General features: G+C 46.4%; 1 protein-coding gene across 1 annotated transcript; it reads left to right on the forward strand.

Annotated features, from left to right (window-relative positions):
• Positions 1-25,774, forward strand: Hal (histidine ammonia-lyase). Its single transcript, XM_057758056.1, has 20 exons — positions 1-247; positions 800-860; positions 965-992; positions 1,313-1,387; positions 1,479-1,551; positions 1,658-1,724; positions 2,288-2,325; positions 2,955-3,080; positions 5,593-5,732; positions 7,866-7,913; positions 8,715-8,862; positions 10,153-10,248; positions 10,359-10,417; positions 11,833-11,913; positions 15,072-15,137; positions 15,214-15,379; positions 18,585-18,719; positions 23,248-23,356; positions 23,455-23,524; positions 25,387-25,774. Exons 1-20 carry the CDS (start codon positions 1-3, stop codon positions 25,525-25,527), a joined length of 1,974 nt encoding a protein of 657 aa, XP_057614039.1. The 3' UTR covers positions 25,528-25,774.
• The last annotated feature ends 1,927 nt before the right edge of the window (positions 25,775-27,701 follow it).

Below are 27,701 nucleotides of genomic sequence, written 5' to 3' on the forward strand. Positions count from 1 at the left end.
ATGCCTAGGTACACGGTGCACGTGCGTGGGGAATGGCTGGCCGTACCCTGCAAGGACGGGAAGCTCTCTGTAGGCTGGCTGGGCCGCGAGGCTGTGAGGCGCTACATGAAGAACAAACCGGACAATGGCGGCTTCGCCTCGGTGGATGAAGTGCGCTTCCTCGTGCGCCGGTGCAAGGGCCTGGGCCTGCTGGACAATGAGGACCTGCTGGAGGTGGCCTTGGAGGACAATGAGTTCGTAGAAGTGGGTAAGTGGCCCGCAGGGGAACGGGATGAACTGCGGGAAGTCACCCTCATCACAGGGGAAATGACCGGGAAAATAGGCTTGCGCACTTGGCCTGGGGGAGCCTCAAGCTAAGCTTCTCATTCGCCCTGTCCTCAGCCTGCTGCAGATGTAGAGAGGCAGATCCTAGGTGACAAGAGACTGCACTTGAACCCAAAGCTGCAAATCTGAATCCCCTTGCAATCAGTTTCCTTCTGCCATCAGATAAACCTCCTCATGCCTGAGGCTGGCAGCACAGGGGTGCCGAGATTGCAGATTTAGAAGAAATGACCACCGGAGCAGGCGTGGAAGCCTGCTAGAACTGATCTTCCACCTACCGCCCCTAGCGGGCCTGTCTGTGTTATTGCTTTCCCGCATAGAGACGCGAAGGCCATGGGAAAATAAATGTAGGAAGTCACGTGGCAGCAGCCATGTTTATGCAGTGCGAGCTCAGTGCATGGAGGGGCCATTCCTGGGTCTGGCCCCAGTCCAGATGGTCTGCAAGGCCCCTCTCTCTTCTCCCCCCTTCTCGTTTCAGTCATTGAAGGCGATGTAATGTCTCCCGACTTCATTCCCTCGCAGCCGGAAGGAGTTTTCCTGTATCCTTTCTGCATCGTCTTTAGTCCACACTGGGGGCTGGGCCTGCCATGGTGGGACTGGGGCTTTGCCACTCTGGCCAGTATGCTCCTTTACCTGGCTTCAGATACAGCAAATACCGGGAGCCTGAAAGGGTAAGCTGAGAGCCACGTTTCTTTCTGTGGGGAAAATGAAGTCTGGTGACACAATACCCCTTCCCTTTACAGAGGAGAGGGTTCGTACCTGAGTGAATGCCACATGTAAGGACAGATTCATCCAGCTCCGAGGCGCTACTGCAGGGAGCCTGGCCTCTGACTTTTCTTACCCAGTCTCTTTATAAGCCGGGCATGTTTTTAATTACCATGGCCATGCCTCATGGTAATAATCATAAAATACCTCCGGCATCAGACTGTGTCCAGGGCCACCCCTCAGAAGCTGCCCCCCAGCTCACTGAGATTTCACTCCTTCTGTGTAGTACATTGCCTTGGATGGGGACAGTCTGAGCACAGAGGATCTGGTCAACTTGGGGAAGGGACATTACAAGATAAAGGTACGTGGGGAAGGGAAAGGAGGCCAGCTCCCTGCCGTTTCCACCGGCCACGGAAGACTTTCACAGGCTCACTCGGCCAATGCTTTCCTAGCTCACTTCAACTGCCGAGAAGAAGGTGCAGCAGTCCAGGGAAGTCATCGACAGCATCATAAAAGAAAAGACAGGTACTGTTTCCTCTGGGTGTCCTGGCATTGTTTTTATGGACAAACGTTAGAACAAAACTTCCGTCGCATCTAATCACGAGGGCGTCTGCTTACTTTTTTATTCCAGTTGTGTACGGCATCACTACAGGTTTTGGGAAGTTTGCCAGAACTGTAATCCCCGTCCATAAGCTACAGTAAGTCTCAACTGCACATCCTTGCCACCCACCTGCCCCGACTTTGCGACTTCACCTCCACCAAGATGGTTCACATTGGCTACATTGGCATTCATTGAGCAGTGACAGTCAGTGAGACCAGTGGCTCTCAACCTCCCTAAGGCTGCGACTCTTTAATACAGTTCTTCACGTTGTGGTGACTGCCACCATAAATTTATTTCATCGCTACTTCATGACTGTAATTTCGCTACCGTTATGAATCGTAACATAAATATCTGATATGCAGGTATAAATATCTGGTATGTGACCCCCAAAGGAGTAACCACCCATATATTGAGAACCATTGCTTTAGACCAAGCCTTGGGTAACAAATGCTCACACAACCCTGTGAGACAGCCACTCTCCACATGTATCTTGGTGAACAGTGTGAGGCTTGAGCTGACTTGTACCCAGCTCGTCACGAGCAAACCAGACCTACCGTCCCCTGCCCATCTGAAGCCGTAACTCTTGTTCCCTTCATATTCCCTGCCGAGGGAGCATGTTCACCCAAGATGTCCAAGAGGGTCCTTACCTTTTTCTTCCAGGGAGCTTCAGGTCAACTTGGTTCGTTCCCATTCTTCAGGTAAATTGTTCCTAGTATTGGGTGCCTCCTAAATCATCTTAGATGACCTGATTGACCAGCGTAGTGCTACCAGCTACATCAGCTCATGTGTTCTGAATGCACGCCAAGGGCCAGGTGCTAGGGACCTAGGAGTGAGAGCAGATGACGTCAGACCAGACCAACCTTGTGCTGCAGCTCAGAAGACAGAATGGGCCTGGTAGAGGGATGCGCTTAAGAAAGGAGCATGTATGCAATCCTATAAAGAGAGTGTTGTGCTTTGGGGAAAGAACGAAGGCTAGTATTGGGGCGTGAGCTAGGTAGGATAAGCTCTGGGCCCCTCACTCTGAAGGGGCCTGTGTCAAGGCCTCTCTGCAGTATTCTGAAGGTGTGTAGGCAGGTGTAGGCAGGTGAGGTTCACTGAAGGGCTCTAGCAAGGAATCGAGAAGGAGAACTGGGTCTCTAGCTTAGTCTGGACAAGGTTTGAGGAGCCAGACAGGCAACAAGGAGGGCCATCCATCCAGCTTCAGAAAGCCAAGAGAAGACTGGAAAAAGTAGGGAAAGACCCAAGAGGTGAGGGTGGGCAGGAGGTGAGGGATTTGGTTTTGAGGTTTTTTTTTTTTCTTGAAGAAAATGACAATTCTCCTTTGTAGGTGTTGGGAAACCACTCAGCCCTGAAAGATGTCGGATGCTCTTGGCTTTAAGGATTAACGTTTTAGCTAAAGGATACAGCGGGATTTCCTTGGAGACCCTGAAACAAGTTATTGAAGTGTTTAATGGTAAGGAACTGACTCCTTCATTGGGCCTTCCAGAGAAGTTGGCCACACCCCAAAGAGTATATTGGGATGACTAGATGCCAAGGCTAAGAAGAAAAGAATCAAGATGAGTGTATAACAGGTTTGGCAAGAAGGAGAACCAGTTGGCAAGTAGCAAGAATGGCAGCTCTAGTTGTTCCCACAAATGTCAGCCTATCTTGTGGTATCATTTGAGATAAACATGAACCCTACCAGTACGCCAGTAAGTTAAGGCCTACACAGAACTTGCTATTCAATGGTGCCCATCTATGATCAGAGAAATGGCACCAAGTCATCCATAAACATGATTCCTTGAGTATGTCCATCCCAAAGGTGGTGGTTCCAGTTGGTACCCAGGAATCTGAACTTTTAATGCCCCCCACCCCCGCCGCCTGATGATGGATAAGTTAACTTTGTAAAAAGGTAGGTCAAAATGTGAAGAGGTTAATGATTGACTTAGCCATGAAGGCCACTGTGGGATAGGACATGACGCCATGCAACTCAGTCCTTAAAGGGGAGGCCAGATTTGCAAGGCTCAGGAAGCTGCCCCTTTACACAGCTAAGGATAAAACATGAGGTCGATGAGAATCCTAGGGCTCCTTCAGGGAAAGGGATGGGAAAAGACGCAAGGTCTCACAGTCACGCAGAGAAGACCAGACACCTGAGTTGCTATGCAGAGGGCCCAGGGGACTCATAAGTGTGACACACTGACTAGCGAAGGTCACAGTCTACAGGCTATAGGGCTATTTACACAGATCTGTAGTGATCACGTCTACAAGCTCGGCTCCACCACAAGCCTCAAACCCCAAGACAGCAGAGCTCTGACTTTGAATGATAGATGCATTTAAAGCATCTCGGGGTCCCCGATGCTCTGAGAATTCCCCAGGTCACCCGTAGTCTGGAAACTGGCCCATGGTTGGCACTGACGTGTCTGACTGATGTCATTTAGCAACAACTATGAAAACAGTCACCACGAGAGGGCTTTATTTTAGGAAACAGAAGCCTCCTTTTAGGGGGTAACTTTTGGGGAGATTTCTAAAAAATTGCACATGCTTATACATGAGTGGGCATAGTGTATGGGGTGGTAAGTGAATGACCGGAGACAGAGAGTTTTGCCTGTAAAGTTATTGTTAAACAATTACGGTATTAGTACTTTGGTCTTTGGTGTGTACAGATGGAGACAATACTTTGTTTCCCAGCCACTCAGACCCAAATAATCACAAGAAACTATATTAATTACAACGCTGTTTGGCTCAGGAGTATTCCTGGCTATCTCTTATATTCTAATTTAACCAATTTCTTTTTTAAAAAAATATTTATTTATTCTGTATACAATATTCTGTCTGTGTGTATGCCTGCAGGCCAGAAGAGGGCACCAGACCCCCGTTACAGATGGTTGTGAGCCACCATGTGGTTGCTGGGAATTGAACTCAGGACCTTTGGAAGAGCAGGCAATGCTCTTAACCTCTGAGCCATCTCTCCAGCCCCCTAACCAATTTCTATTAGTCTATGCATTGCCACGTGGCTGTGGCGTTGCCTCATTTTCTACATGTCTTGTTTCCTTGGAGGCTGGCTGGTGTCTGACCTGACTCTGCCTTCTTTTTGTCTGTATCTCCGCTCGAATTTCCCGCCTGACTTTACTCTGCTAAGTCATTGGCCGAAACAGCTTTATTCATTAACCACTAAAAGCAACACATATATAGAAGGACATCCGACATCAAGAAGGTGTGCCATGTCCTTCTTTCTAAGGTAGACATTTTACTTTTGTAAAAAGTAAACATTTACATGTTTCAAAGCAGTCTCCAACAGCTTTTATTGTCTGCATATAATCTGCTCACATGAATGTCCCTTAGTTCTGTATCTTAATGATTTCTAACGTTTTGCTCTTAGAAACCAGGATGGGACCATCAACAGCTAGTTTATAATTGTGTTTCTGAGATACTGCTAGAACCCTAAGAGTGACGTCATGACAGCCGAGCCTCATGTTCTTCCCTCTGGAAGCCTGCCCTCCATACACACACCTTCCTTCCTTCCTTCCTTCCTTCCTTCCTTCCTTCCTTCCTTCCTTCCTTCCTTCCTTCCTTCCTTCCTTCCTTCTTCTCTCCCTCCCTCCACACTCACCTACCTCTTTCATAACAACTTAGCTGGTTCTGCTCTCTCTCTCTCTCTCTCTCTCTCTCTCTCTCTCTCTCTCTCTCTCTCTCTCTCTTTCTCTCTCGTTTTTTTGAGACAGGGTTTCAAAAACCTGTCTCTATGTAGCCCTGGCCATCCTGGAACTCACTCTATAGACCAGGCTGACCTAGAACTCACAGAGATCCAACTGCCTCTGCCTCCCAAGTACTGCCTAGTTGTGCCTCTGAAATGATCATTCTTGGATATGTATTCTCAAAATGACTCTAAACTCTGTTGGAAATGAGGATTGTCCTCACTGGCAAAGCAAGGATAATTACAATGGTGTAAGCCCTCTTGAAGTCACTGATGCCTGCTTCTCTTGCAGCCTCCTGCCTGTCCTACGTTCCAGAGAAAGGAACTGTGGGTGCCAGTGGAGATCTTGCGCCTCTCTCTCATCTTGCTCTGGGACTCATTGGAGAAGGAAAGATGTGGTCCCCAAAGAGCGGCTGGGCTGATGCTAAATACGTAAGCCTCACGTAACAGCTTCCTCCATAGTGATTCTCCTCCGCTGGAGCCGGGAGACAGGCGTGTGTTCTCTCACACTTTCATGGCTGTCCAGTTATAGATGAGTCAAACTAGGAAATATTGACTTCCATATTCCCCTGCCAGCATCCAAGATATGCGGATCTGGATGGGAACTTATAGTCACTTGTTTTAGTTTCAGGAATTTGCTCTGCACTCACGAGACTGCTGATGCCCACTGGGGAGGTCACAGTGAGTCACAATTGTATTGGGGAGCTTGTCTTACAGGTGAGAGTTATGAAAGACAGAGCCTGCTGTGTGGTCTCTAGAAAGTACAGCCTGTTGAGTTTGTCAGGAAGGCATGTTTTACATGAAGCTTGTGATGGTTTCTTCCTGAGCAAATCTCAGCGGAGCATCCCACCGCGTTGTTTAAAGTGTCCTCTGTGAGTAGATATGAGGCACCCAAACAGTAAGTGAAAGAGACAGAGGATTGGGGCTGGAGAGATGGTTCAACGGTTAAGAACACTGATTGCTCTTCCAGAGGACCTGAGTTCAATTCCCAGCATCTACATGGCAGCTCGCAACTGTCTGTTACTCCAGTTCCAGGGCGACTGGCACCCTCACACAGATATGCAGGCAAAATACCAATGAACATATTTTTTTAAAAAAAAAAAAAGCTAAAAATAAAAGAGACACAGATAGATAGATAGATAGATAGATAGATAGATAGATAGATAGATACAGACAGACAGACAGACAGACAGACAGACACACAGACAGATGACCAAGGAGGAAGAAGAAACTAGATTGGGCTTTGGGGGAATCCAAGTTCAAGGTCATCTTTCTTCAGTGCAACCTATCTTGGTTCTGTCTCTGTGGACAGTGTTTCCTCGACCACCTTAATGTGGCAGCCAGCCTGACCCTTGGTCAACAGCAAATCCAAACACACCCCACCCTGGCTAAACTTCTAGCATTTTCCTCATGTTTAGGATAAAGATGTTGACTTCAAGAGTGTTATTTTCCATGTGATCCTCACAGCCCATCCCACCCCAGGGTTTCTATGGCAGAAATTATAGAGTTATCTTGCAGCTGGAATGTGCTCTGGGCTAAGCAGAAGGCACAACACTTTGTTCCCATTTGTTTCTTTTATCCTGAGAAGTCCTCTAGGAATCCACTCTCTCTGCTCCTCTGCTCCTTTCTTCCCAAGTCACCCATACATAGGTGGTTATGTCTTATTTGTTTCCCAAGCACTCAGCCCTTGTGTGGCCTGGGTGCCCTGAGCTTCTTTGTTTCTACTGTGTGTACCCTCAGCCCAGCTCAACACCCTGCAGTGAGAAGTACTCAGACCCTGAGAAATGGACAGAGTTAATTAAGAGGCAGCTCTCTGTCTTTCTCCCACTTTGACTCCATCTTCCTTTCCCCCACCAGGGGAATCTCATGTAGCAGCAGCCTTTACTTCTGTTACCTGAGAGAAATCGTATTCTGCCCCCTTCCTCTTGGAATTCTGGCTCTACGTAGTTGAGGGAATTCCATAACCTCCCTTTTATTGGTGTGCACACATTTGCTTCTAAGCCTGTCGGTAACAGAGGATGCAGAAACAAGGGTAAAGGACCATCTGAGGTCATGCTTTGGATGCAGAAGCATGCATATAGACAGCTAGCCTGGAGCCCAGCCTGAAACCCAGAGTTATCAGGGTGAGGCGTCTCAAAGACTGATACCCAACACAGAGGAACTTGAAAGCAAAACGAGACAGGCTTTCTATGTGTAGCTTTGGAGCCTGCCCTGGAACTCACTCCGTAGACCAGGCTGACCTTGACCTCACAGAGATCCACCTGCTTCTGCTTCCTGAGTGCTAGGATTAAAGGCATGCAACACCATTGCCCAGCGCAAAACATATTCTGTAGGCAACCAAGTTCTTGCTTCAAAAGTCCGCAAGTTATTTAAAAAACTAAGCCTGCTTCCTCACTAAATAGACATAGATGCTGGCCCCAAGAACCTGGCCAGAACCAGTTTATGTAGGCATAATCTTTTATAATACAAACTTTGGAACTTAGAGTATTTCACTGGGCTTCGTATGAAATAAATAAGCTGGTATTTCAAGTAATAACCATGTTCATGCTTTTAATCATTCAACAGGTCCTAGAAGCCCACGGGTTGAAACCAGTTGTTCTGAAACCAAAAGAGGTAAGTCAGTCAAGAAAAACTTGTTTGTGTGAGCAAATCTTTACATATGCAGTTTTCATCCTTAATGGCAGCCTCATCAGTTCCTTAAACACAGTTTATGTGTTGATTGACAGCTACAAAAGGACTCCTCTGTGAATAGTTAAGATTAGTCACGCCACAAGTCCCCGAGGGTTCTCCAAGAACATAAATTTCAAATATAGTTTTCTAATGTTTTTAATAAGAACTGCTTAGTCAAGGTCCCTTAAGATGCTCTCAGCCACAATTTTGGACCAAGATTGTTTTAGGATGTATTGAACATGATGGAATATTGGACCAGGATAGTCTTAGGATGTCTTGTCTGTGATGGAACTTTGGACCAAAATAGTCTCAGGATCTAAGTCTTCTTGTCTATGATGGAACTTTGGACCAGGGTAGTCTTAGGGTGTCTTGTCTATGGTGGTGGGAAGTTATTAAACAACATAGCACAGAGGGTTGAAGATGTTCCACGTATTCCGGAGTGCAGGGCCACGCGGTGCCTTGACAAGGGAAGTCAACAGGTACCTTTTGGCCAGATCTGTGCTAATGATTCCAGATATGATGCCGCTCGAGCTCATGAATATGCACGCCTGGCCTACACGTGTGAAAACACAGACACACCAGATAAGATGCCACTCAAGCTCATGAATATGCAGGACTGGCCCACATGTGTGAAAACACAGACACCCAGTTCGGTCAACTGGCCAGTTTCTCTCCTACAAGAACAGATCTCCTTGTCTGTGGGTTCGTTACAAAAAACAAGAAACCTTTCTCCCTTTCCCATAGGGCCTGGCACTCATTAACGGGACCCAGATGATCACTTCCCTGGGCTGCGAGGCTGTGGAGCGAGCCAGCGCCATTGCCCGGCAGGCTGACATTGTGGCTGCCTTGACCCTTGAGGTGCTGAAGGGCACCACCAAAGCCTTCGATACTGGTCAGCAGGCTCTGTTATTTACTCATTCAGCCAGGGTGACTTAGTTGACAAAGGTGGAGGGGGTGAGGGGGCAGGGAAGAGCGAGAAGACGCAGGTGCTCCTAATATACCCAGGACTACTGCCACAGCTGCACCTGAGTTCTGTTATGTTCGGTCCTATAACAATGACATTCTGGGTTTTGTTTTGTTGGAGACAAGGTTTTTCTGTAGCTTTGGTGCCCGTCCTGGAACTAGCTCTTGTAGACCAGGCTGGCCTTGAACTCACCGAGATCCACCTGCCTCTGCCTCCCAAACTGGGATTAAAGGCGTGCGGCACCACGGCCCGGCTAACAATGACATTGTGAAGACAGACACTAAGCAACCTGCTCCAGATCACCAGTGATCTGCGCATGCCAAAGTAGACACTGCTTTAGGAGTCAGCGTGTAAGGCTTGAAACTCCAAAAAAAGGGGGGAGGGGAGAACTCAGTAGGTGAAGATATTGTTTTGTAAGTGCAAGGACCTAAGTTCAATCTCCAGAATGGACATTTTAAAACTTGTGGCAGTGTGTGCTTGTAATACATCCCAACTCTCAGGAGATGGACATAGCAAATCACTGGTGCTTGCTGGTCAGCCCAGCTTCCTTGATGAGTTTCTGGCCAGTGAGGACTCTGTTCCAAAATGAAAAATAAGGGAAAGGAAGGTGAACGGTGCCTAAGGAATGACACCTACGCTTGCTGTCTGGCTTCCATACGTACATTCATATATTCTCGGGCACCTGTGCATGTGCTCGTGCATGTATAGACAGACAGACACGTGCACGCGTGCGCGCGTACACACACACACACACACATGTACTCACACACAGAGATTGAAACTGCCCTGATAAGAAAATTGGGAAGGCAAAATGATATAAGTATCTGTATCTTATCTAGAAATTAATGAATATCAAAGGCTCTGTGTTAATAAGTAGAGCAGAAAATGTCCAAAAACGACTTGGTTAAATTAAGCCACTGCACACGCTCTCCATTGTCACCAGTCCAGGTCCTTTAAGGGTGGGCCTGGGGTCTTGTGTCACGTTTCTAAGTGTACTCTGCCAACAGTTTGCGCGCCAACATCTACAACAGAGCCGATCGTGTAGATACAGGAAAATTTGCCTTTGGGTTGGAGTATTTAATTCTGTATGATGAGTGAGAACTTCCAGGACTTTAGAGGGTCCTGCCAGCACCGTGGATGGTCCTGAACCCTCTGTGGTTCATTCTGATATCAGAATTGCACAGACTTTTTTTTTTTTTTTGCCTCCTTCAATTCTAGACATTCATGCAGTCCGCCCTCACCGTGGGCAAATTGAAGTTGCTTTCCGGTTCCGGTCCCTCTTGGACTCAGATCACCACCCATCAGAAATCGCAGGTCTGGACAAGTTTGTCTGAGTGGGCTCGTGGTGCTGTGTGTGTTGGGGAGACTAGTAATGTGTTGCTGTTTTCTTCCCCACAACTCCTTCCCCGCCCTTCCTTGCCCAGAAAGCCACAGGTTCTGCGATCGTGTCCAGGATGCATACACCTTACGCTGCTGTCCACAGGTAAAGTCAAGAAGCAGGAGACCAGCAAAGGCTCATTCCCCAAATTCTGAGGGGGAAAAAAAGTAGAAAAAGAGTAAAGATTTAGAAAATCATGTCGTGGCCAAATGTAATCCAAATCTCTCTGCTGCTGCTGCTTTTCTTAAAAAATATGCATTTTATATCCATTTCTCTTGTGGTTATCAGCTTCTTTCTGGGTCAGCTAGACTTCTCATTTTTTGACCTCCTGTGTTGATACACTACAAAGGCTAAGTAGCATTGGAGAGTCTCACTGGCTCTTCCTGTAGGAAAAAACTATAGTCAGTCAGTCAGTCAGTCAGGAATGTTCAAAGGAAAGTGATCACGGAATCTGCCTTTCAGAATTCAGGTGTCCGTGAGGCATGTCTCTTCTTCCTCTTACAGTCAAGTAGAAACTATCACAAATGACTCTCTGACACAATTTTAAGAAGTGGGTGCAGCTGCTTCTGCATAATCTGACTGACGAGGAATTACAGACACCTCAGGAACTGAGCTGTCACTCAAGTTCTGGTGGAGAGATTAAGAGGGCGTTTGCCCTCGAGCAAATCCCTCACTGCCTATGACTCAACAAGTGCTATCTGGCGAGCTCATTAAAGAATAGCTCAAAAAAACGTCTACGGGAGAATTGCCAAATCAGCTGAACCATAAGACTAAGTCCTGCTTTAAGAGCCCCTGCTATTCTAAGAATGATGATTGGTTCCAAATGATGGGCTCCATTATCAGTACCTTCCGAATACTAATTCATTGAATTTTCCCGACTGTGAAATTGCTACTTTCTCCCATTTTGCATCCAGGACCCGATGAACGGGGTTCAGTACCCTCCTTGCCCAAGATCATAGCCTAGATCTTATCTTCTGGCCTGAGAGAAGCCAGAAGTGTATTATGGCCGTCCGTCCTGGGGCAAGGTGCAGGGTGGCAGCTTTCCTTGTGAGCATCTTCAGTGTGATGGCCTATGGTTCTTGACATCAAACCCTGGGTGATCTCTGCGAGTCATGTCCAAGAGAGGCCTATAGTATCTTATTTACTTCTTATGAACAGAAAGTAACTGCCATTATCTGCTTCCCAAATCACCGATTCAACCAGAAATCTACCTTGCTTACATCCTACCACTGGCATGGAAATGCAATTCTTTATGGCTAGGGCTGGTGCTTTTTTCCTATACCGCAATGTTTTACATATTAGTCTAATTTTTGTATTTATTTTATATATTATATTAATGTATTTATTCTAATTTGTTTTACTGAGAACTTATCAGTTGTCTTTATATCCTAAAGAAGCCAATTATACTTGTTATGATCATAACTGCAAGGACTGGAGACGGCGTTTTACAAGAATATTGGCATTCTTATTGTGTATTAACCATATACCTTATTTTTTTTTTTTTTTTTTTTGCGCTTTAGGTCCACGGTGTGGTGAATGATACCATAGCATTTGTGAAGGACATCATTACTACAGAACTGAACAGTGCTACAGACAATCCTGTATCTTTTGAATGTTCTACGCGGTTGCAGCTTTCTCTAGCTGGCTGTGTTAGGGTCTGTGTCGAATTAGTCTGTCTCTAGGTAGATGTTCCTGGAGCGGAACACTTGGTGGCTTCTAGGTCAGAGTTGGTAAGTGACAGAAGCAGACATACAAATGTAGGTTTTGAGTCTAGCTTTTAAAATTGACCCATAAAATACTAACGCAGCATTTGTGGATATGTCTCACCAAGGCACTGACTGAAAGTCACTGCTGAGGTTGTGATTAGTGCCTCCTAGGCTGGCCTTCCCTTCTGCAGCTTGGTTCTAGTGATGCAGGATGCACCGAGCAGAAAAAGACATGCTAGCACATCAAAGTGTTCCCGGTGACGTAAGGTTCCCCATCCTGAGGTTTCCTTCTGTCATTGACTCGACTTGGGCCACAGCATACGTGTCTGTACACACGGTTAAGAACGCTTTCGTTCCTTGTGGAGGGGGCTTTTTCTCCTTTGTGGGATCTCTTTCCCCTAGAGAGTCTGTTTTTTTCTCTTTGAAGCTGAGCTAATTAGTCAGGGTACAGTCTTCCCAGAGACATTGCTGCCTTTGAAAACAGGCAAGCCTCTTAAGAACCCTTTTCTTCCCAGTCAGAGAGAAGCCGCCTAGGGAGCCACCGTGAGAGCAGCTCACAGCCCTGGTGAGCAGATGGCGGGTTACCCAACAGCTGTGGCAGGCTTCTCACCGAGGCTTGAGGGTGCTTTTTCCGTAAGCCTACCTTAGGATTGTGTTCTACGTTCTCCGAGGTCGCTTCATGAGTTCAAACCGGTAGTCACTAATCCTTGGGATTACGAATCTGTCATGCATTCTAGAAGGAACAGCGTTTTTTTTATGTATGCTGTGTGTGTGGTCTTCTCTTCAGTGGTACGGGGGCAATTTTCTACCGGCACAGTTAGACCCTTAAGGATAACTCAAGAGTTAAAAGAGAAAGGATTAGCATGAATTTGCTGGTTATGGATGACAGATTTTTATTTAATTTTCTCCCAGCCATAACTTCAGCCAAAAGTCCCCTAGCTTCTTAGTAAAAGACTCTTGATTGTGGATGAATTTTTAGCTAGTTGAGAGTACCTCTAGTCCCGATGTTCCCTGAGAGGACAGGTTTCTCCATGCTGCCCTGCAGGTAAAGAGAAGCCAGTGCAGAAAGGTGGGTGTTAGGGAAGTTGGAAGTTGCTGGAATTCTAGTGACTAACAAAGTTGGGAAACAATAGAATAATACGACATGTTTAGTTACTAAATTAGAGCAGCAGTCAGTCAATGCAGGGATTCAGGGGACTGAGAGAAGGCTATGTCTGTGTGGAGTATTGGCTGTAGGATACTTTCCATTGCAAAAATCTTTGCGTGCTCAAATCCCTAATTTACTTGTGGATAGCCCACGTGCTTCTTCCTGGACTTTTAAATCCTCTCTAGATTACCTGTGACACCTAGTACAATGTAAATACTACATAAATGGTTGTTTTATTGTATTATTTAGGGGACAATGACAAGAAAATGCCTGCACACACTCAGTATAGATACAACTTTTATTTTTTTAAATTATTTATTTATGTAATATTTTAAACGTACATTGGTGCTTTGCCTGCATGTACGTATGTCTGCATCAGGGGATGGGATCCTCCGGAACTGGAGTGACAGACAATCTTGAGCAAGCAATATGGTTGCTGGGAATTGAACCTGGGTTTTCTAGAAGAGCAGTCAGTGCTCTTAACTGCTGAGTCATCTCCAGCCCTGACCCAATTTTTCTTCTAAATATTGTCATTCAGAGGTTGGCTCATGCCACATTTAAACCCTGATAATGACTAGGTAAATATATTGTTCATAAAGCCCAGAGGGAAAACAAGCTTTTGGAACCAGGATGGAGGGCCTTTTACTGGCTTTACCTTGTGCCTGTTGGCTTCAACAAAGTGTACGATAGATCGAGACTGTCTCTAGGGGTAATCACACTCGGTGAGTCCCGAGTTCCCTCCCGCAGAAGGGGGTCTGTAGGACCTGTTGGCTACTGAACACTGGTGCAGGATCTCCAAGGACAGAGTGGGGAAACAGTCCCAGCATGGATTATTCCAGGTGTTTTGAAGGGCGCTCTATCAGCCAAATCTTCAATTCAACAACTTCTTCTCTGGAGCATGGGCTCGCAGCTCCACAGGAGAAATAGAATTTGGTTTTAAACCAGGGGTTCGTGTTAGTGGTTTCAGCTTTTGACTACAGGTGCTAAACTGGTGGAGTAGAAAAGTGGGAGTTGACATCACTGATCCCAAGAGAAAACGTTTCATATCCCATGGATGTCCAATGATTTGCACACAATTTACCGTCAGTGTGTATGTGTGTGGGGGTGTTGTGTTGTGAAAGTGTTGTGTGTCTTGTTTGTGTGGTGTGTGCCTATGTGGTGTGGGGGGTGGGGGGTGGGGGGTGTGTGTGTGAATGTGGTGTGTGTGTGTTGTGTCTGTGTGGCGGGTGTGTGGCGTGTGTCTGTGTGGTGTATGTGGTGTGTGTCTGTATGGTGGGTGTGTGGTGTATGCCTGTGTGGTGTGGTGTATGTGTGGTGTGTCTATATGGTAGGTGTGTGGTATGTGTGTGGTATGGATGTATGTGTTGTCTGTGTGGTGTGTCTGTGTGGTATGGTGTGGTGTGTGTATGATGTGTGTGTTGTGTGTCTGTGTGGTGTGTGTGTGGCGTGTCTACATGGTGGGTGTGTGGTGTGTGTCTGTGTGGTGTGTGTGTGGCGTGTCTACATGGTGGGTGTGTGGTGTGTGTCTGTGTGGTGTGTGTCTGTGGTGTGGAGTGTGTTTGTTGTATGTCTGTGATGTGTGTCTGTGTGGTGTGTGTATGATGTGTGTGTCTGTGTCTTGTGTGTGTATTGTGTGTCTATATGGTGGGTGTGTGGTGTCTGTGGTGTGGGGTGTATGTGTTGTGTGTTTGTGATGTGTGTCTGTGTGGTGTGGGGTGTGTATGTGTGTGTGTGGTGTGTGTGTGTATGTGTGTTCCTGTCAACCACTGCTTCCGGGAAGACTTGTCATCTTCCCTCTATCTGTACAGTGATTGCCACTTCAATACCAAACATAACCAGATGGGGGTAGGAGTCACTCTTGAAGTGAGCAACAATGTTATGCGTAAGCCTTAACCTGTTTTGAAAGATGGTCTTTGCCAGTCGAGGAGAGACGATTTCGGGAGGAAACTTCCATGGTGAATACCCAGCCAAAGTAAGTTTTCTGACTGGGCTCCTGACCCCGGAAGTACATTCCGAAGCCGGCCAGCTGAACTGAACTGTTCTCTTAGGCCCTGGACTATTTGGCCATTGGCGTCCATGAACTCGCGGCAATCAGTGAGAGGAGAATCGAAAGGCTGTGCAACCCTTCGCTCAGCGAGCTGCCTGCCTTCCTGGTGGCTGAAGGAGGCCTGAACTCTGGCTTCATGATAGCCCACTGCACCGCAGCAGCCCTGGGTAAGGATAGCACCCTTTGTCAGAACACAAGCCCCGGCCCAGAGGGCCTTTCCAGATTCCCTCAAAGAATCACCCTCTGCCTTGGAATGAGCCCTGCTGCTTCGCTTTCCTGTGCATCCTACCGCGCACGCCTAGCACAGCAAACAGGTTGGATTTTCACACTGTCTTAGAAAACATAAGACCTAAACCATGTAATGCTGCAAGATAATAATGCAACCGTGAGGTAGAAGTGGAAAATGGCCCCAAAGGAAACAATCCCGACTTTACATTTGAACTTCGTCTATGTAGCTTTCCCCCAAAGACGATCAGAGGAAAAAAAGACAGAGACAGTTATAGTTGATGGCAAAAGTTGAACCAAACTGAATGCTTAAACTTTGGAGATCTTCTACTAGATACACTATCCACTGAAAGGTTAAGATGAGCTCTAACATATAAAAATACTTCCTGCTGGGTGTTGGTGGCACACGTCTTTAATCCCAGCACTCCAGAGGCAGAGGCAGGTGAAACTCTTTGAGTTCGAGGCCAGTGTGGTCTACAAGAGCTTGTTCCAGAACAGTTAGGGCTGTTAAACAGAGAAACCCTGTCCCCAAAACCACACAAATAAATAAATAAACACTTTCAAGAAGCAATATGCCTCCTGGAAACTGAGCTTCGGGGCAGCTGGTTTCCTATTTGAAACTGCAAGGAGTAGATAACTAACCCATGAGAAGGATGCCCGTCACAAAGTTAGTGCCAGTGGCCTTGCTTATTTCCCGTCCCTTAACCATAGCAACGGGACCAGGAGGGAGGAGACATTGTTATTACCACCATTGGCCAGGCGAATAATTGGAGACCCCAGAAGCTGAGTGACTTTTCCAATATTGCATAGTAATTGGATGTAGAGCAGAACTCAAATGCAGCCATATTTGGTACTCAACTTCATGCACTCCCTTCCGCGAACTCCTTTTTATCAGCACCACCACTACCACCATCATCATCACTTCGGAGCTTTAGTAACAGGTACTTTCGGTTTGCTACTTAAGTTGTAAGTTTGTTACAGATTTAAAATGAAATTTTTAAAACTCTCAACCGGATTTGAAACAACTTAAAAATCTTTAATGGCATATTGAGAAAAAGCAGACTTTAATAAATAATAAATAAATAAGCAGCGATAGCAACAGAACCTATATTTGTCATGATCCAGAAGAGATATCTTTAGGTTAAAAGTATTTATTCTAACCATGTGTCTCATAGATAACGCAGATAGTTCTTTCTCATCCGGTTAAGTGGCAGAAAACCAAGTCCTTCAGGTCGTTGGCGCCCATCTTTTTATTTCCTGTTGCCAGAATGCCGTGCCATGTTTTCCTCGTTGGAGAGCTAAACCGCTTGATGGAATGACTGATAGGCCTTTATTTATTCAGGCCCGCCCTGCTCAGTCCTCCGTGGGTGGGTCGCCTGCTTGCTTCTCTTTGCCATCTTGTGGCATAAGATTCTCTGGGTATCTGGGTTGTCACTGAAGCTGCAGCTCTTTGAGGTGGCTGCTGACCTTGGGTCTCATCTCCATGGTTCTCCTTCCCCTAACCCCTGCTGTCCTCTGTAGGTTGTCTTCTGGGATGAGGGCCCCTGTGGAATCACAGCCTGTGACCTCAAACACAGCCTGTCTCACTAGTCTACCTTGCTGTCTTGCTCTCCGGGTGTCAGCACCCTCTTTCTAGTCCCCCTGCACAGGAGGCTTAGGATAGAGTGGCCCCTGCATGTTGAAAGAGGAGAACCTCTGTCTAGGATAAGGTGGGCATTGTTGGGCCTGGCCTTCTGATCGCTCGGTCTTTCCCCAGCTCTCATTATTCTGGTAACCCTGATGATAACTGCATGGAGAATCTCTACCACATAATGAGAGTACAGGCTACGTCTTTGCTGCCTTGGGCTTAAATTCTGCCAGGGGCTGTAACCTTTCCTGCCTCAGCAAATCTTTCTTGGTGTCAGTCATCTCAGTGAAATGAACCACTTTATTGTTCGGAAAACCTTCCTTCCCAGGCAGGAGCTGTTTGTATGAGGCTGCCTGGGGTCCTGGCCTTGATGCTGTTGGTTGCCGTGATGGCGGCTGGGATGTGCCTCAGCAACTGTGGTTCCTTGCAGGGTGTGAGGGTCACTAGGCTTCTGGGGCAGTGGGGTGGCTCAGGGTTCGCACGAGTTCACTCTCTCTGTTCCTGTGGCTGGTCCATATCAAGAACCTTGTGTTCGTCAGTACATAATCTTAAAATGGAGTAGCCAGATTCAACAACCACAAAAAATGCAGGATGCCCAGTTCTATTTGAATGACTTGGGATCGACTTACGCTAAAGCAAAAACCAAAATAACAACAACAGAACCAACCAAACTTTTTTTTTAATTAAAAAAAATCCCGAGCCGGGCGGTGGTGGCGCACGCCTTTAATCCCAGCACTCAGGAGGCAGAGGCAGGTGGATCTCTGTGAGTTCGAGGCCAGCCTGGTCTACAAAGGGAGTTCCAGGACAGGCTCCAAAGCTACAGAGAAACCCTGTCTCAAAAAACAAACAAACAAACAAAAATCCTAATTTAGCTGAGCATCTTGTATTTTCTTTAACAATACTACCTTAAAGGACTAGGAACATGATGGTTAATTAAAAGCATCTGGTGGAATCTAACCCCCAGATCTGCCATTTGTAACCAGTGTGGCGTCAGGCCTCTCCATCCTCCTGATACTGCCTCGGCTGCATAGACCCCACGATGGTGGCTGTACCTTACATCTGGCTGTCTTGAGTATTCCATGGACTGCTTATCCATATAAAGTCTTGGAGCTCTGCTTGGCTTCATGGGTCAAGGCCAGAGAGATGGCTCAGCAGTTAAGAGCACCGACTACTCTTCCAGAAAACCCAGGTTCAATTCCCAGCACCCATATGGCAGCTTGAGACTGTCTGTCACTCCAGTTCCGGGGGATCCCACACCCTTACACAGACATACATACATGCAGGCAAAACACCAAGGCATGTTTTAAAAAATACATAAATAAATAATTTTTTTTAAAAAATGCATTGAACTGTACGTTTTTTTTTTTTTGACTGTGGCTCAGCACCATCTGGTGCTTGGGTCATGACCAAGAATCCCTGGAGAGGTCCTTCCACGCCGTGGAGACTCTGGGGGAGCTGTGTAATGTTTTGGCAGCATTCCTTTTTAGGGCCGCTGCCTCACTTGCTCTGGTCTCTTTCAGTTTCTGAGAACAAGGCTCTGTGCCACCCTTCATCGGTGGATTCACTCTCTACCAGTGCAGCCACGGAGGATCACGTCTCCATGGGAGGATGGGCAGCCAGGAAGGCCCTCAGGGTCATCGAGCACGTAGAACAAGGTAAAGTTGGCTCTGGGAGGTGGACCTCACTGGGAAACTGGTTTTCCGGGTCTTTCTCGGAATGGAATAATCACCGTCCACTGAGTCAGTGTTTTTTTGGAAACTCCCTTGAAGTACAGGGTGCAGGTCCTCTGGCCCCTCCCAGAAACACTAGGGAGAAGGGGGGGAGTGTGGCTAAAGGCCCTCACTGAAGTGAGTGATTCAGTCCTTCACTGAAGATGAAGAACTACAGAACTACACAGAGACAATCTGACTCCTTGTGTAACTTTATTTTAATGACATGGGGGTGTTCTTCGCTTGTTTTAATATCTGGAAGTGGAGAGGACCTCTGAACCCTAGCAAGCCTCAACCGACTCAAAACGTTTGCTCCCCGTTTTTTGTTTTCCCAGATTATTTTCAGACAAATCTCCATGTTGTTCATATATACTTCCCCTCTTCAATATGAATGACTCTAGATTGGAGAGATGGCTCAGGGATTAAGAGCATAGAAGACTCTGGTAGAGAACTAAGTTCAGTTAACAGAATCCAGACCAGGTGACTGCCTGGAACTCCAACCCTGGAGGCATCTACCACCTCTGGCCTTTGTGAGTCCCAACATTTATGCACACACGAGAGCACGTGAGCACACGTGCACACACACACACTTGCTTTTTCCTTTTATTCAATCTAAGACCCCATTCTGTGGGTTCGTGTCACCCACATTCAGGGTGAGGCTTTACCCCTCAGGTGAACCTCACTGGAAACGCTGTCACAGACACATGTAGTTTTGTCTCCAACGTGATTTTAAGTCTGGTCAAGATTACTGTGCAGGTTGGCTTAGTTTTGTTTTGCTTTGTCAATCTGATACAAGCTAGAGTCATCTTGGAGCAAGCAACCTCAGGTGAGGAAAGGCCTCCATAACAATGCCATGCGGGCAAGTCTGTGGGGGGCATTTTCTTGATTATTGATTGCTGAGGGGATCCAACACACCCTGGGGACAATGACACCCCTGAGCAGGTGGTCCTGATGGTATAGGAAAGCAGGCTGAGCAAGCCACACGGAGCAAGCCAGTGAGAAGCAATAACCCTCCAGGTCTGTATCATGTTAATTGCATGTATGCTTTCAGGGCTGTTTGGTATTGGACAACCGGATGGTGCGTTCCTCCGTAGGGAAGACTCATTTCTTCCCAGCATGCCTAAATTGCCTGTAGCTCTTCGTGTAGGATTTTCCACATCCCCATTAACACGTCGATTTGTGCCGTCCTCATTCAGCTCCTGTTATCAATGCTTTCCTCTCAGCCGGGACGCCACACCACACCCAGCAGAATTAAACAGCCGAGCCCTGGTATCAGCCTCAAAGACAAACTCAAAGCCTCCCGGCTGTAGCGCCTCAGCCTTTCCATTGGGCTGGTTCGAATGGGGATTTCAGGCCCTGTTTTAAATCCTGTTGTCCTGGTTCCAGGCTTCGTTTACTCTAGAGTCATCTTCTACCCCTTGTTTTCCTTCTGACTTTTGACTCAGCCAGATGCCAGGCTAGTTTTCTGGCAGGAGATGGATGCTCTGGATTTTCCGGTAGCTTCTTCCTGATCTCGCTTTCATGTTTTCTTTCCCTCGGGCATTTCTGATGTTGTGACTTGGATTCCAAAGATTTAATGAGATGTAGACTCTCCCAGTTGTCAGAGATAAATCACTGGGAGAGTCGTGTTAGGGCCACCCTCTCGCTGCCTTCCCAATTGCTGCTTGCCTTTGGTGAGAGTACAGCCCTCCAGTAGATAGAGTCTCCCTAAGTTCCTGAGCTGTCACAGAATTGCTCGAGTTCTGTCACACGAGGAAAGAATAGCATAGGCTAAAGATAACGTGAGTTGATTTTTTTGTAGAGTTATATTCTATCATAATTCACCTCACCCCTTTAAAATGTATGGTTCAATGAATGGTTCTACTATGTTCACTGAATTGAGCAACTGAAATCTTAGAACATTCCAAAAGAGTGGATGTTTTTTCCATCCCAAAAGAAACCCTGTAGTCTTCGGTTCATCACGCCTCATCCTCCCTATTTCCCCCAGTCTTAGGCAACCACTATTTTAGGTCCCTATAGATTTGTCCTCTATGAGACATTTAATGTAAATGGAGTCACACACTACGTGCTCCTTTAGTCCAGTTTCTCTTACCTGGCACACTGCTTCCAGGTTTGTTCCTGTTCTAGTGTGTGTCCTGTGTGTCTAGTGTGTGTTAGCGCTGGTTTGTTTGGCTTTGGTTGTCCTAAGTAACACAGTTACTGGATTCACTCACGGTGGAAAGACTGGTTTGTTTGTCCTTTTGGCTGATAGATAATATTTCGGGGGTAGGTGAGTGTTTTCATTTGTCTGGACTGGAATGATGGCGCCAAACAGTTGCTCTTCACTCATCCTTATGGGAGGTGGACATGGCTTTCCATGGCGGGCGCACAATGGTATGTGCCTGCCAGCTGAACTTAAAGACACCCGTTTCTTCACGTCCTCGGTAGCTCTTGTTATCTGCCTATCATAGCATGTTCATCTGAATCCATCACCTCCTTCTGCTTCATCTTCTATGCATTTGCCACGCATTACAAAACAGAGCGAGCATCCACAAAAGCAATTTAGGCCACACCATGCCCCAGCTCGAAAATTGCCAGTTACTTTCCAGCGCTCAAAACCATATCCACCCCACTTCCTTAGGCCTAGAAGCCTGGCACGATCTGGTATTTGACTCTCACCCCCTTCTCTCATTCCGTCTCCATCCTCGAACCACAGTGTTGTCCTGTGACGCCAGGGAACACATCACCAGCAGCTCTGACTCCAAGGATTTCTGGTCCCTTCTCACTCCAACCACGTAGCTAACCAAACTTCTTCTCACACATCTTCCTTGGCTGGAGCTACGACAGCAGCTACCGTTTTTCCTTCCTTTGTTTTGTTTTGTTCTGATAGCACTCAATACCTCTGATATAGTTAGACTCGTCTATCTTCCCACAGTGGCAAGGATCTCATCCAACGTGGCCATATCGCTAGATATGATTCGGATTGATTGCTCAAATGTTCACATGGCGGTAAATGGTTGCCTAGTTATTTAGTGCTGTTCTCTCTGTTTATACCCTGAAAGGGGACTCAGCAATAAGTACAAATCGGCTGTATTACAAGCATGTCCATTACTTAAGTTTGTTTTGATTACAGATGTTTGGCAAATCCCTTCAAATTCTGGAATCCAGTAGTGCTGGCTGTAAGTGTGAGATACAAGGCTGCTTATCACAGCACCCACTCCCTGTCCTTGTTTGAGTAACTAGCACAAGAGTATGGAAAGTGTAGAAAGGCATCTGACACTTGAGCAGAGCACGCAACAGAGTGGGCGAGATGCACCCATCTCCTGCCCTTACAGAAACCAGCGTAGGTTCAGAGAAGCAACCACTGACTGACCTGGCAACTCTTTGTGGTAATGAACAAGACACTGAAGGGCAGAGTTACGAGAGGAGAATACAAGAGTCTGATCAAGTCTGAAGGGACCAAAAATGGCGTCTTCAAGCAGAACCCATCATTAAGACCTGAATAACATATGGCCGTGTGTGTGTGTGTGTGTGTGATACACACACACACATATATATATATATATAGAGAGAGAGAGATTGAGAGGTGAATGAATTAATGTTATGTTGGAAAAGGAAAGCGTATAGAAAAAGTAAGTTGTTTCGGGATGCATTACAGTGACGACACGGGACATCCAAGAACAGATGCCAAAGTGCTTCAGGAAGGCACTGCTGGATGATTGACGGTCTGTGCTCTGTGTACAGAGGTAGCTGGAGGTGATCAGGGGTATGAGGTGCAGGAGCGTGGTCTTGATGAAGCAGTTGCATCGGGGAATGGAAGAGGGCTTGAAGTATAACGGCCGACTGGAAGAAGGAAGGAAACTGGGTCAAAGGGAACGCATTCAATAACACAGGGCAGCAGAGTTCTGAAGGGAGGGAAAGAGTACGAAGTCAAGACAATTCTAGAGACAAGGCCATGCTTTTAAATTAGCCCCCTGGTAGGTAAAAGCACTAGACATGTTTCCAATGTAACGGGTAGCTTATATATTTGCAATATACTGAAAGAGTACTGTTATTTATTTGCTTAGGATATTTTATTTCTTTTTAGTTCAAAGTAACTTTTTATATAGTATATTCTATATATATAAGGGGAGTTCTATATATATGAGGGGAGTTTCCCCTCTCCTCGTCTCCTCCCAGATCCTCTCCACCCATCCAACAAAACACCTTTTTTCTCTCCCCCTAGGAAACAGAAAGACCAATAAAACAAATAACAGACCGGACTAAAATAAAGTCAAGCAAGCAGAAGAAAAAGGGGAAAGCACATAACACTGGTTGTAATAGGTGAACGTCCGTCCGTAATGGACGTTTGTAATGGCAGGCAATTTCTTTCTCTCGATACACAGAAATCCATGTTCGTGTACTTGACTCCTGGTAGTTGCAACTCTGAGTGATTTCAGCTTCACAGGATGAAGCCAGACTTGAACCAACCGCTGCTTCCATGTTTCTGTTTTAGTGTTGGCCATCGAGCTCCTAGCTGCCTGCCAGGGCATAGAGTTTCTACGCCCCCTGAAAACAACCACTCCACTGGAGAAGGTTTATGACCTGGTGCGCTCTGTAGTCAGGTAAAGTCAATGGGTCTCCGGGACCCACTCCATTTCAGGACAGTGGATCTCTACAGAGGCAGGCATGTGGCTGATGGCTCGATCTGCTTTCTCTGAAGGCCCTGGATCAAAGATCGCTTCATGGCCCCGGATATCGAAGCAGCCCACAGGCTACTTCTGGAGCAAAAGGCAAGCTGACGATTTCATGGCTGTGGGAAAGTGAATGGGGGCTGGGTGTGGAGAGCTGTCTCTGCCTTTCTCTCCTGACTGTTCTCAGGGAGAGAACACAGAGGGATAGAGCTGATTTGCAAGGTGACTAGTGCCAGCTGATAGCCCCCCAAAGGCCCAGGTTGGACCCAAATACTGACTGTGGAAGGGTTAGAGGCAGAAATAGGTTTTAAATGGAATGAATGTGGAGGCAGTATTCCTGAGGAGACTATTCATGAAGGTAGCCCCTTAACCTTCTCTACATGCCCTCTGCCCTGCTAAAACACGTCATCCTGCTGATACTGCCACCACCAAGTGAAGAAGACGCTGTAAAGTCCCAGGGTTCCCTCATGTCCCTGCACCTGCCTGGCTCAGCAAGATCATTTTCTTTACTGCTTATCTCCTCTGATTATATTGGCCAAGGACTTAGGCAACTGATACAGGTACCTTAAGGGCGGGTCAGCTTTCAAAATGCATACGAACAAAAAAATGCATACACCCTATGCAAATTAATACATATGCATATTTTATGTATGTACTTATATGTGTCTCATATATAATGTGTATGCATATGCAATACATAAAATACCTTTTACATATATGCCATTTATACATACACACATATATACATTTATATATACATACACAATTTATATATACTCACATTTATATATATACATATATACACACATTTTTATATATATACAAACACACATTTATATATATGCACACGCACATTTGTATATGCATACACATTTTTATATATACACACATTTATATATATACACACATTTAAATATATACACACACACATTTTTATACATACACATTTTGTTTTAATGCTTTAAAACCTTTAGAGTCATTAGAGTCCCACCCTAGAATCTCTTGATTTCCCTTAGAGCTGTGACCTTGTTCTGGGGGAACAAACTTGCCCTTGAAACTTTACATCTCTGATTTCGAGGTGCACCCCACATCCTTTGAGGGAACACGTCTTCCATGAGGGCCTAGCCTGTGAAAAATACATGTTCTTTTTCAGATTTGTTTCAGATAGTATCTCATGCTGTGTTAGCAGCTCAGGCTGGCCGCAAGCTCACAGCAGTCTTCTTTCCTCAGTATATTCCGGAACCAAAGGTGTTAGGATTCAGGCAGGAGCCACCATGGCACGAGCTAAGAGTTTCTTTTGTGAGGGCATAGAACAGGAAAGATTCCTTGGCTGTCAGGGGCCATTGGCAGAAAGAAAAGAAACTACACACCGAAAATGGGGCCTTAAGGAAACAGGTTGGTAGACGAAGAGGAAAACCTGGCCATGCCTGTGACAGTCTTATCATCATATACAAACTCAGCTTCCATCCCATAGTTCTCAGATGAAGGTGGAAGCTGACTCTGGCTTGTCCCAGGGGATGCTTATGGGGCTGGGAGACAGGCTGTATTTGCATACTGGTGGCCATAGAAACACAACCTCAGAGGAACTCATTGGACCACCTTTCAGCTCCCAAGCCTCATGCACTGTCCTATCATCAACCCTGAGTAAGCGTCTAGAATCTCGCGCTGAGCTGCCAAGGTTCTGTTTGGTTTTGTGGATTTGTTTGTTTGGCTCTGGAGTAGGAAGCAGCTTAAAACTCTTTATGATGTGAGCTTGGTTTTGGACTTTGTCTTTTAAAATCCTTTAATGCAACTAATTAACACAGAGTGTGTCAAATGGCTCAAAATATAAGCAAACAAGCTGCTATGTGTTTGACCAGGTATGGAGCGCGCTTTGGTTTGGGGTGAAGCTCTGATTTCTTCATAGCATGGGGAAACAACCTTGTCCATATTTTGACTGTGTTTCCCTCCTTGCCTCTCAGGTTTGGGAAGTTGCTGCACCGTACATCGAGAAATACAGAATGGAACACATCCCGGAATCCAGACCACTATCTCCAACTGCGTTTTCATTAGAATCCCTGCGAAAGAATTCAGTCACCATCCCCGAGTCCGATGATCTTTAATGGGCTTCCTCGTGGTGGGGCACACCGGATGTGCCTGAGTTCAGCACAGCAGTGGTGTGCCGAAGGGGAGGCCCAGGAACTGCCTATGATGTGTAGAACTCATCTCTTTTCAAACAATGCTCTGGTTAGCCCCGTGGCAGAATGCAGCCTCTGGCTCCAGAGCCTTGTTGCCATGGTGGCTGGCTCAAGAGCCTTGTTCTTATTGCCATGGTTCAAGGAGTGCTGGCTGTCTTCAGGTGGTGGAGTTTTCTTTCTTGGCCAATTCTTTTTTTAAGGATGGCCATAATTCCTTAGGTCTATTTTTACTCTTAGTCTTAGGGAAATCATTATTTCAGAACATACTTCTTAAAAACATTAGATTTTTGTGAACTTCTAAAAGCTCATCTATAGAAACTCTCGACTAAGTGACTTTCTCCAATCGATTGGACCATACCATAACCTGACAAATATGCCTCAATTCAGAGTTTGTTCTTGAGCCTTTCCTCCTCCTGCTAATTGAATCATAGAAAAAAGTCTTTAGTAAGAGGAGCTAGCTCAGGGGGTGCATAATTGAGTTCCATAACTGAGTTCATAGTGAGAATCCAAATTGAGCTCAGATCGTGAGCTTCAGTGTAAAAAAATAATAAAAAGCCAGGTGCGGAAGTGGACACCTGAACGCTGGGGGGATAGAGGTAGGCAGCTCCTGGGGGCTCACTGCTCATCCCGTCTTGCAGAAATAGTGAATTCCAGGTTCCGTGAGACACCCTGCCTCGGAGCAATGGTGCAGGAAGTGCTAGACAAAGACACATAACATTTACCTTCTGGCCTCCACATGTGCACAGGAGCAAGTGCACATGTAAACACACGCATTCACACACACGCACATGTACATACACGAGGAGGGGAACAGGTTTGAAGCCATTAACTACAGAGGTTACCAGTTCTTTTCTGGGGGGTTGCTTTTGGTTGTTATCTGTGCCCTGTGCTTAAATCACCCCTCAAAGAATGAAAAGGAGTTAGGGAGTTGAACATAAAGATTGCCCTGGCCTCGCCATGCCTTCTGTATTTCTCCAAGCACTACACATATCTCCTAAACGCTTGGTCATGTGCTCAAGTTGAAGTTCCAAGTTAGTCCTGTCCCCTCCCGTAACTTAGTACTCCGAGACTCACCTGTCGGTAATAACTTTACTAAGCATCCGCCTGTTGCACCGATGAAGCATTTGGGTGTCGGGGTGGGAGCCAACCCACTGCCAGCAATCATGAGTTTTGTTGACTCAGGTCAGATAGGGCCTTCAGATAGATTGCCCAATCTCTGGCTCTCCCTCAAGCAGATAAAGAAGACTTTGTGTAATTGTTCAGAAGGGTCACGTGACCTTGTGACATTCCCAAGGTGAAAATCGATGACTTTACACCCATCACTGTAAAGGTGTACAAAACCCTGCGTGTGCAAGAGTCTGGAAGTGTGGCTAGAAAGACTGTAGTTGGTGAGCAGAAAACACACGCCAGCATCCCTCCCTGGTCACAGACTACAGGGGTGCAAGAGGTAACCCCCCAGTCCATTGCCACTCTTCTGAGCATGCCTTCTTCACAATCACTGCCTTCAGCAACTCAAGAGGTGAAAACGGGCCCAGGAACAGGCTTAACTGCAGGTTATTCCTGGTGTTGGTTTTAGTTGAATGTCAACACACAGAGAGAGAGAGAGAAAGAGAGAGAGAGAGAGAGAGAGAGAGAGAGAGAGAGAGAGAGAGCGCTTACCCATTCTACCCAAGCTGCAGCAGAGGCAGCGAACCCCAGCAGAGAGCTGTTCCCACTCCTGGTTCGGCAATGCTGGCTTCTGGTCTACCTCTGTTTTTCTTTGACAGATGTCTTCCCTAGGTTTTGTATAGAGCTCTGTTAGTTCCCAGTCTTCAAGAGTATGTGGGAGATACGGGGCAAGCTGTGTCAATGGCTTGCTATCATGATGTTCTTCGACTGGGGAGAAATTGAGCCTAGGGACATGTGTGTGTTAATCACATGCACTGGCAGTGAGCTGCACTCCTATCTCCTACTTTTATTTGTTTTGAACAAAGTTTAGCACCTAATATTTGCTTTTTCTGTTGCTGTGAGAGAACACTGGGAGCAAAAGCTGCTTTGGCAGAGAAAAGGGTTTCTTCCAGTTTACACGCCCATGGACGGTTCATCACTGTGGGCAGTCA

The sequence above is a fragment of the Chionomys nivalis genome, chromosome 25 (genome assembly GCF_950005125.1).
Source record: "Chionomys nivalis chromosome 25, mChiNiv1.1, whole genome shotgun sequence".
NCBI lineage: Eukaryota > Metazoa > Chordata > Mammalia > Rodentia > Cricetidae > Chionomys > Chionomys nivalis.

Coding starts and splice junctions, on each gene's coding strand:
- Hal (XM_057758056.1), top strand. CDS start 1: ATGCCTAGGTACACGGTGCACGTGCGTGGGGAATGGCTGGCCGTACCC. Junction 1,388..1,478: donor AGGGACATTACAAGATAAAG/GTACGTGGGGAA, acceptor ATGCTTTCCTAG/CTCACTTCAACTGCCGAGAA. Junction 23,357..23,454: donor CTGGTGCGCTCTGTAGTCAG/GTAAAGTCAATG, acceptor CTTTCTCTGAAG/GCCCTGGATCAAAGATCGCT.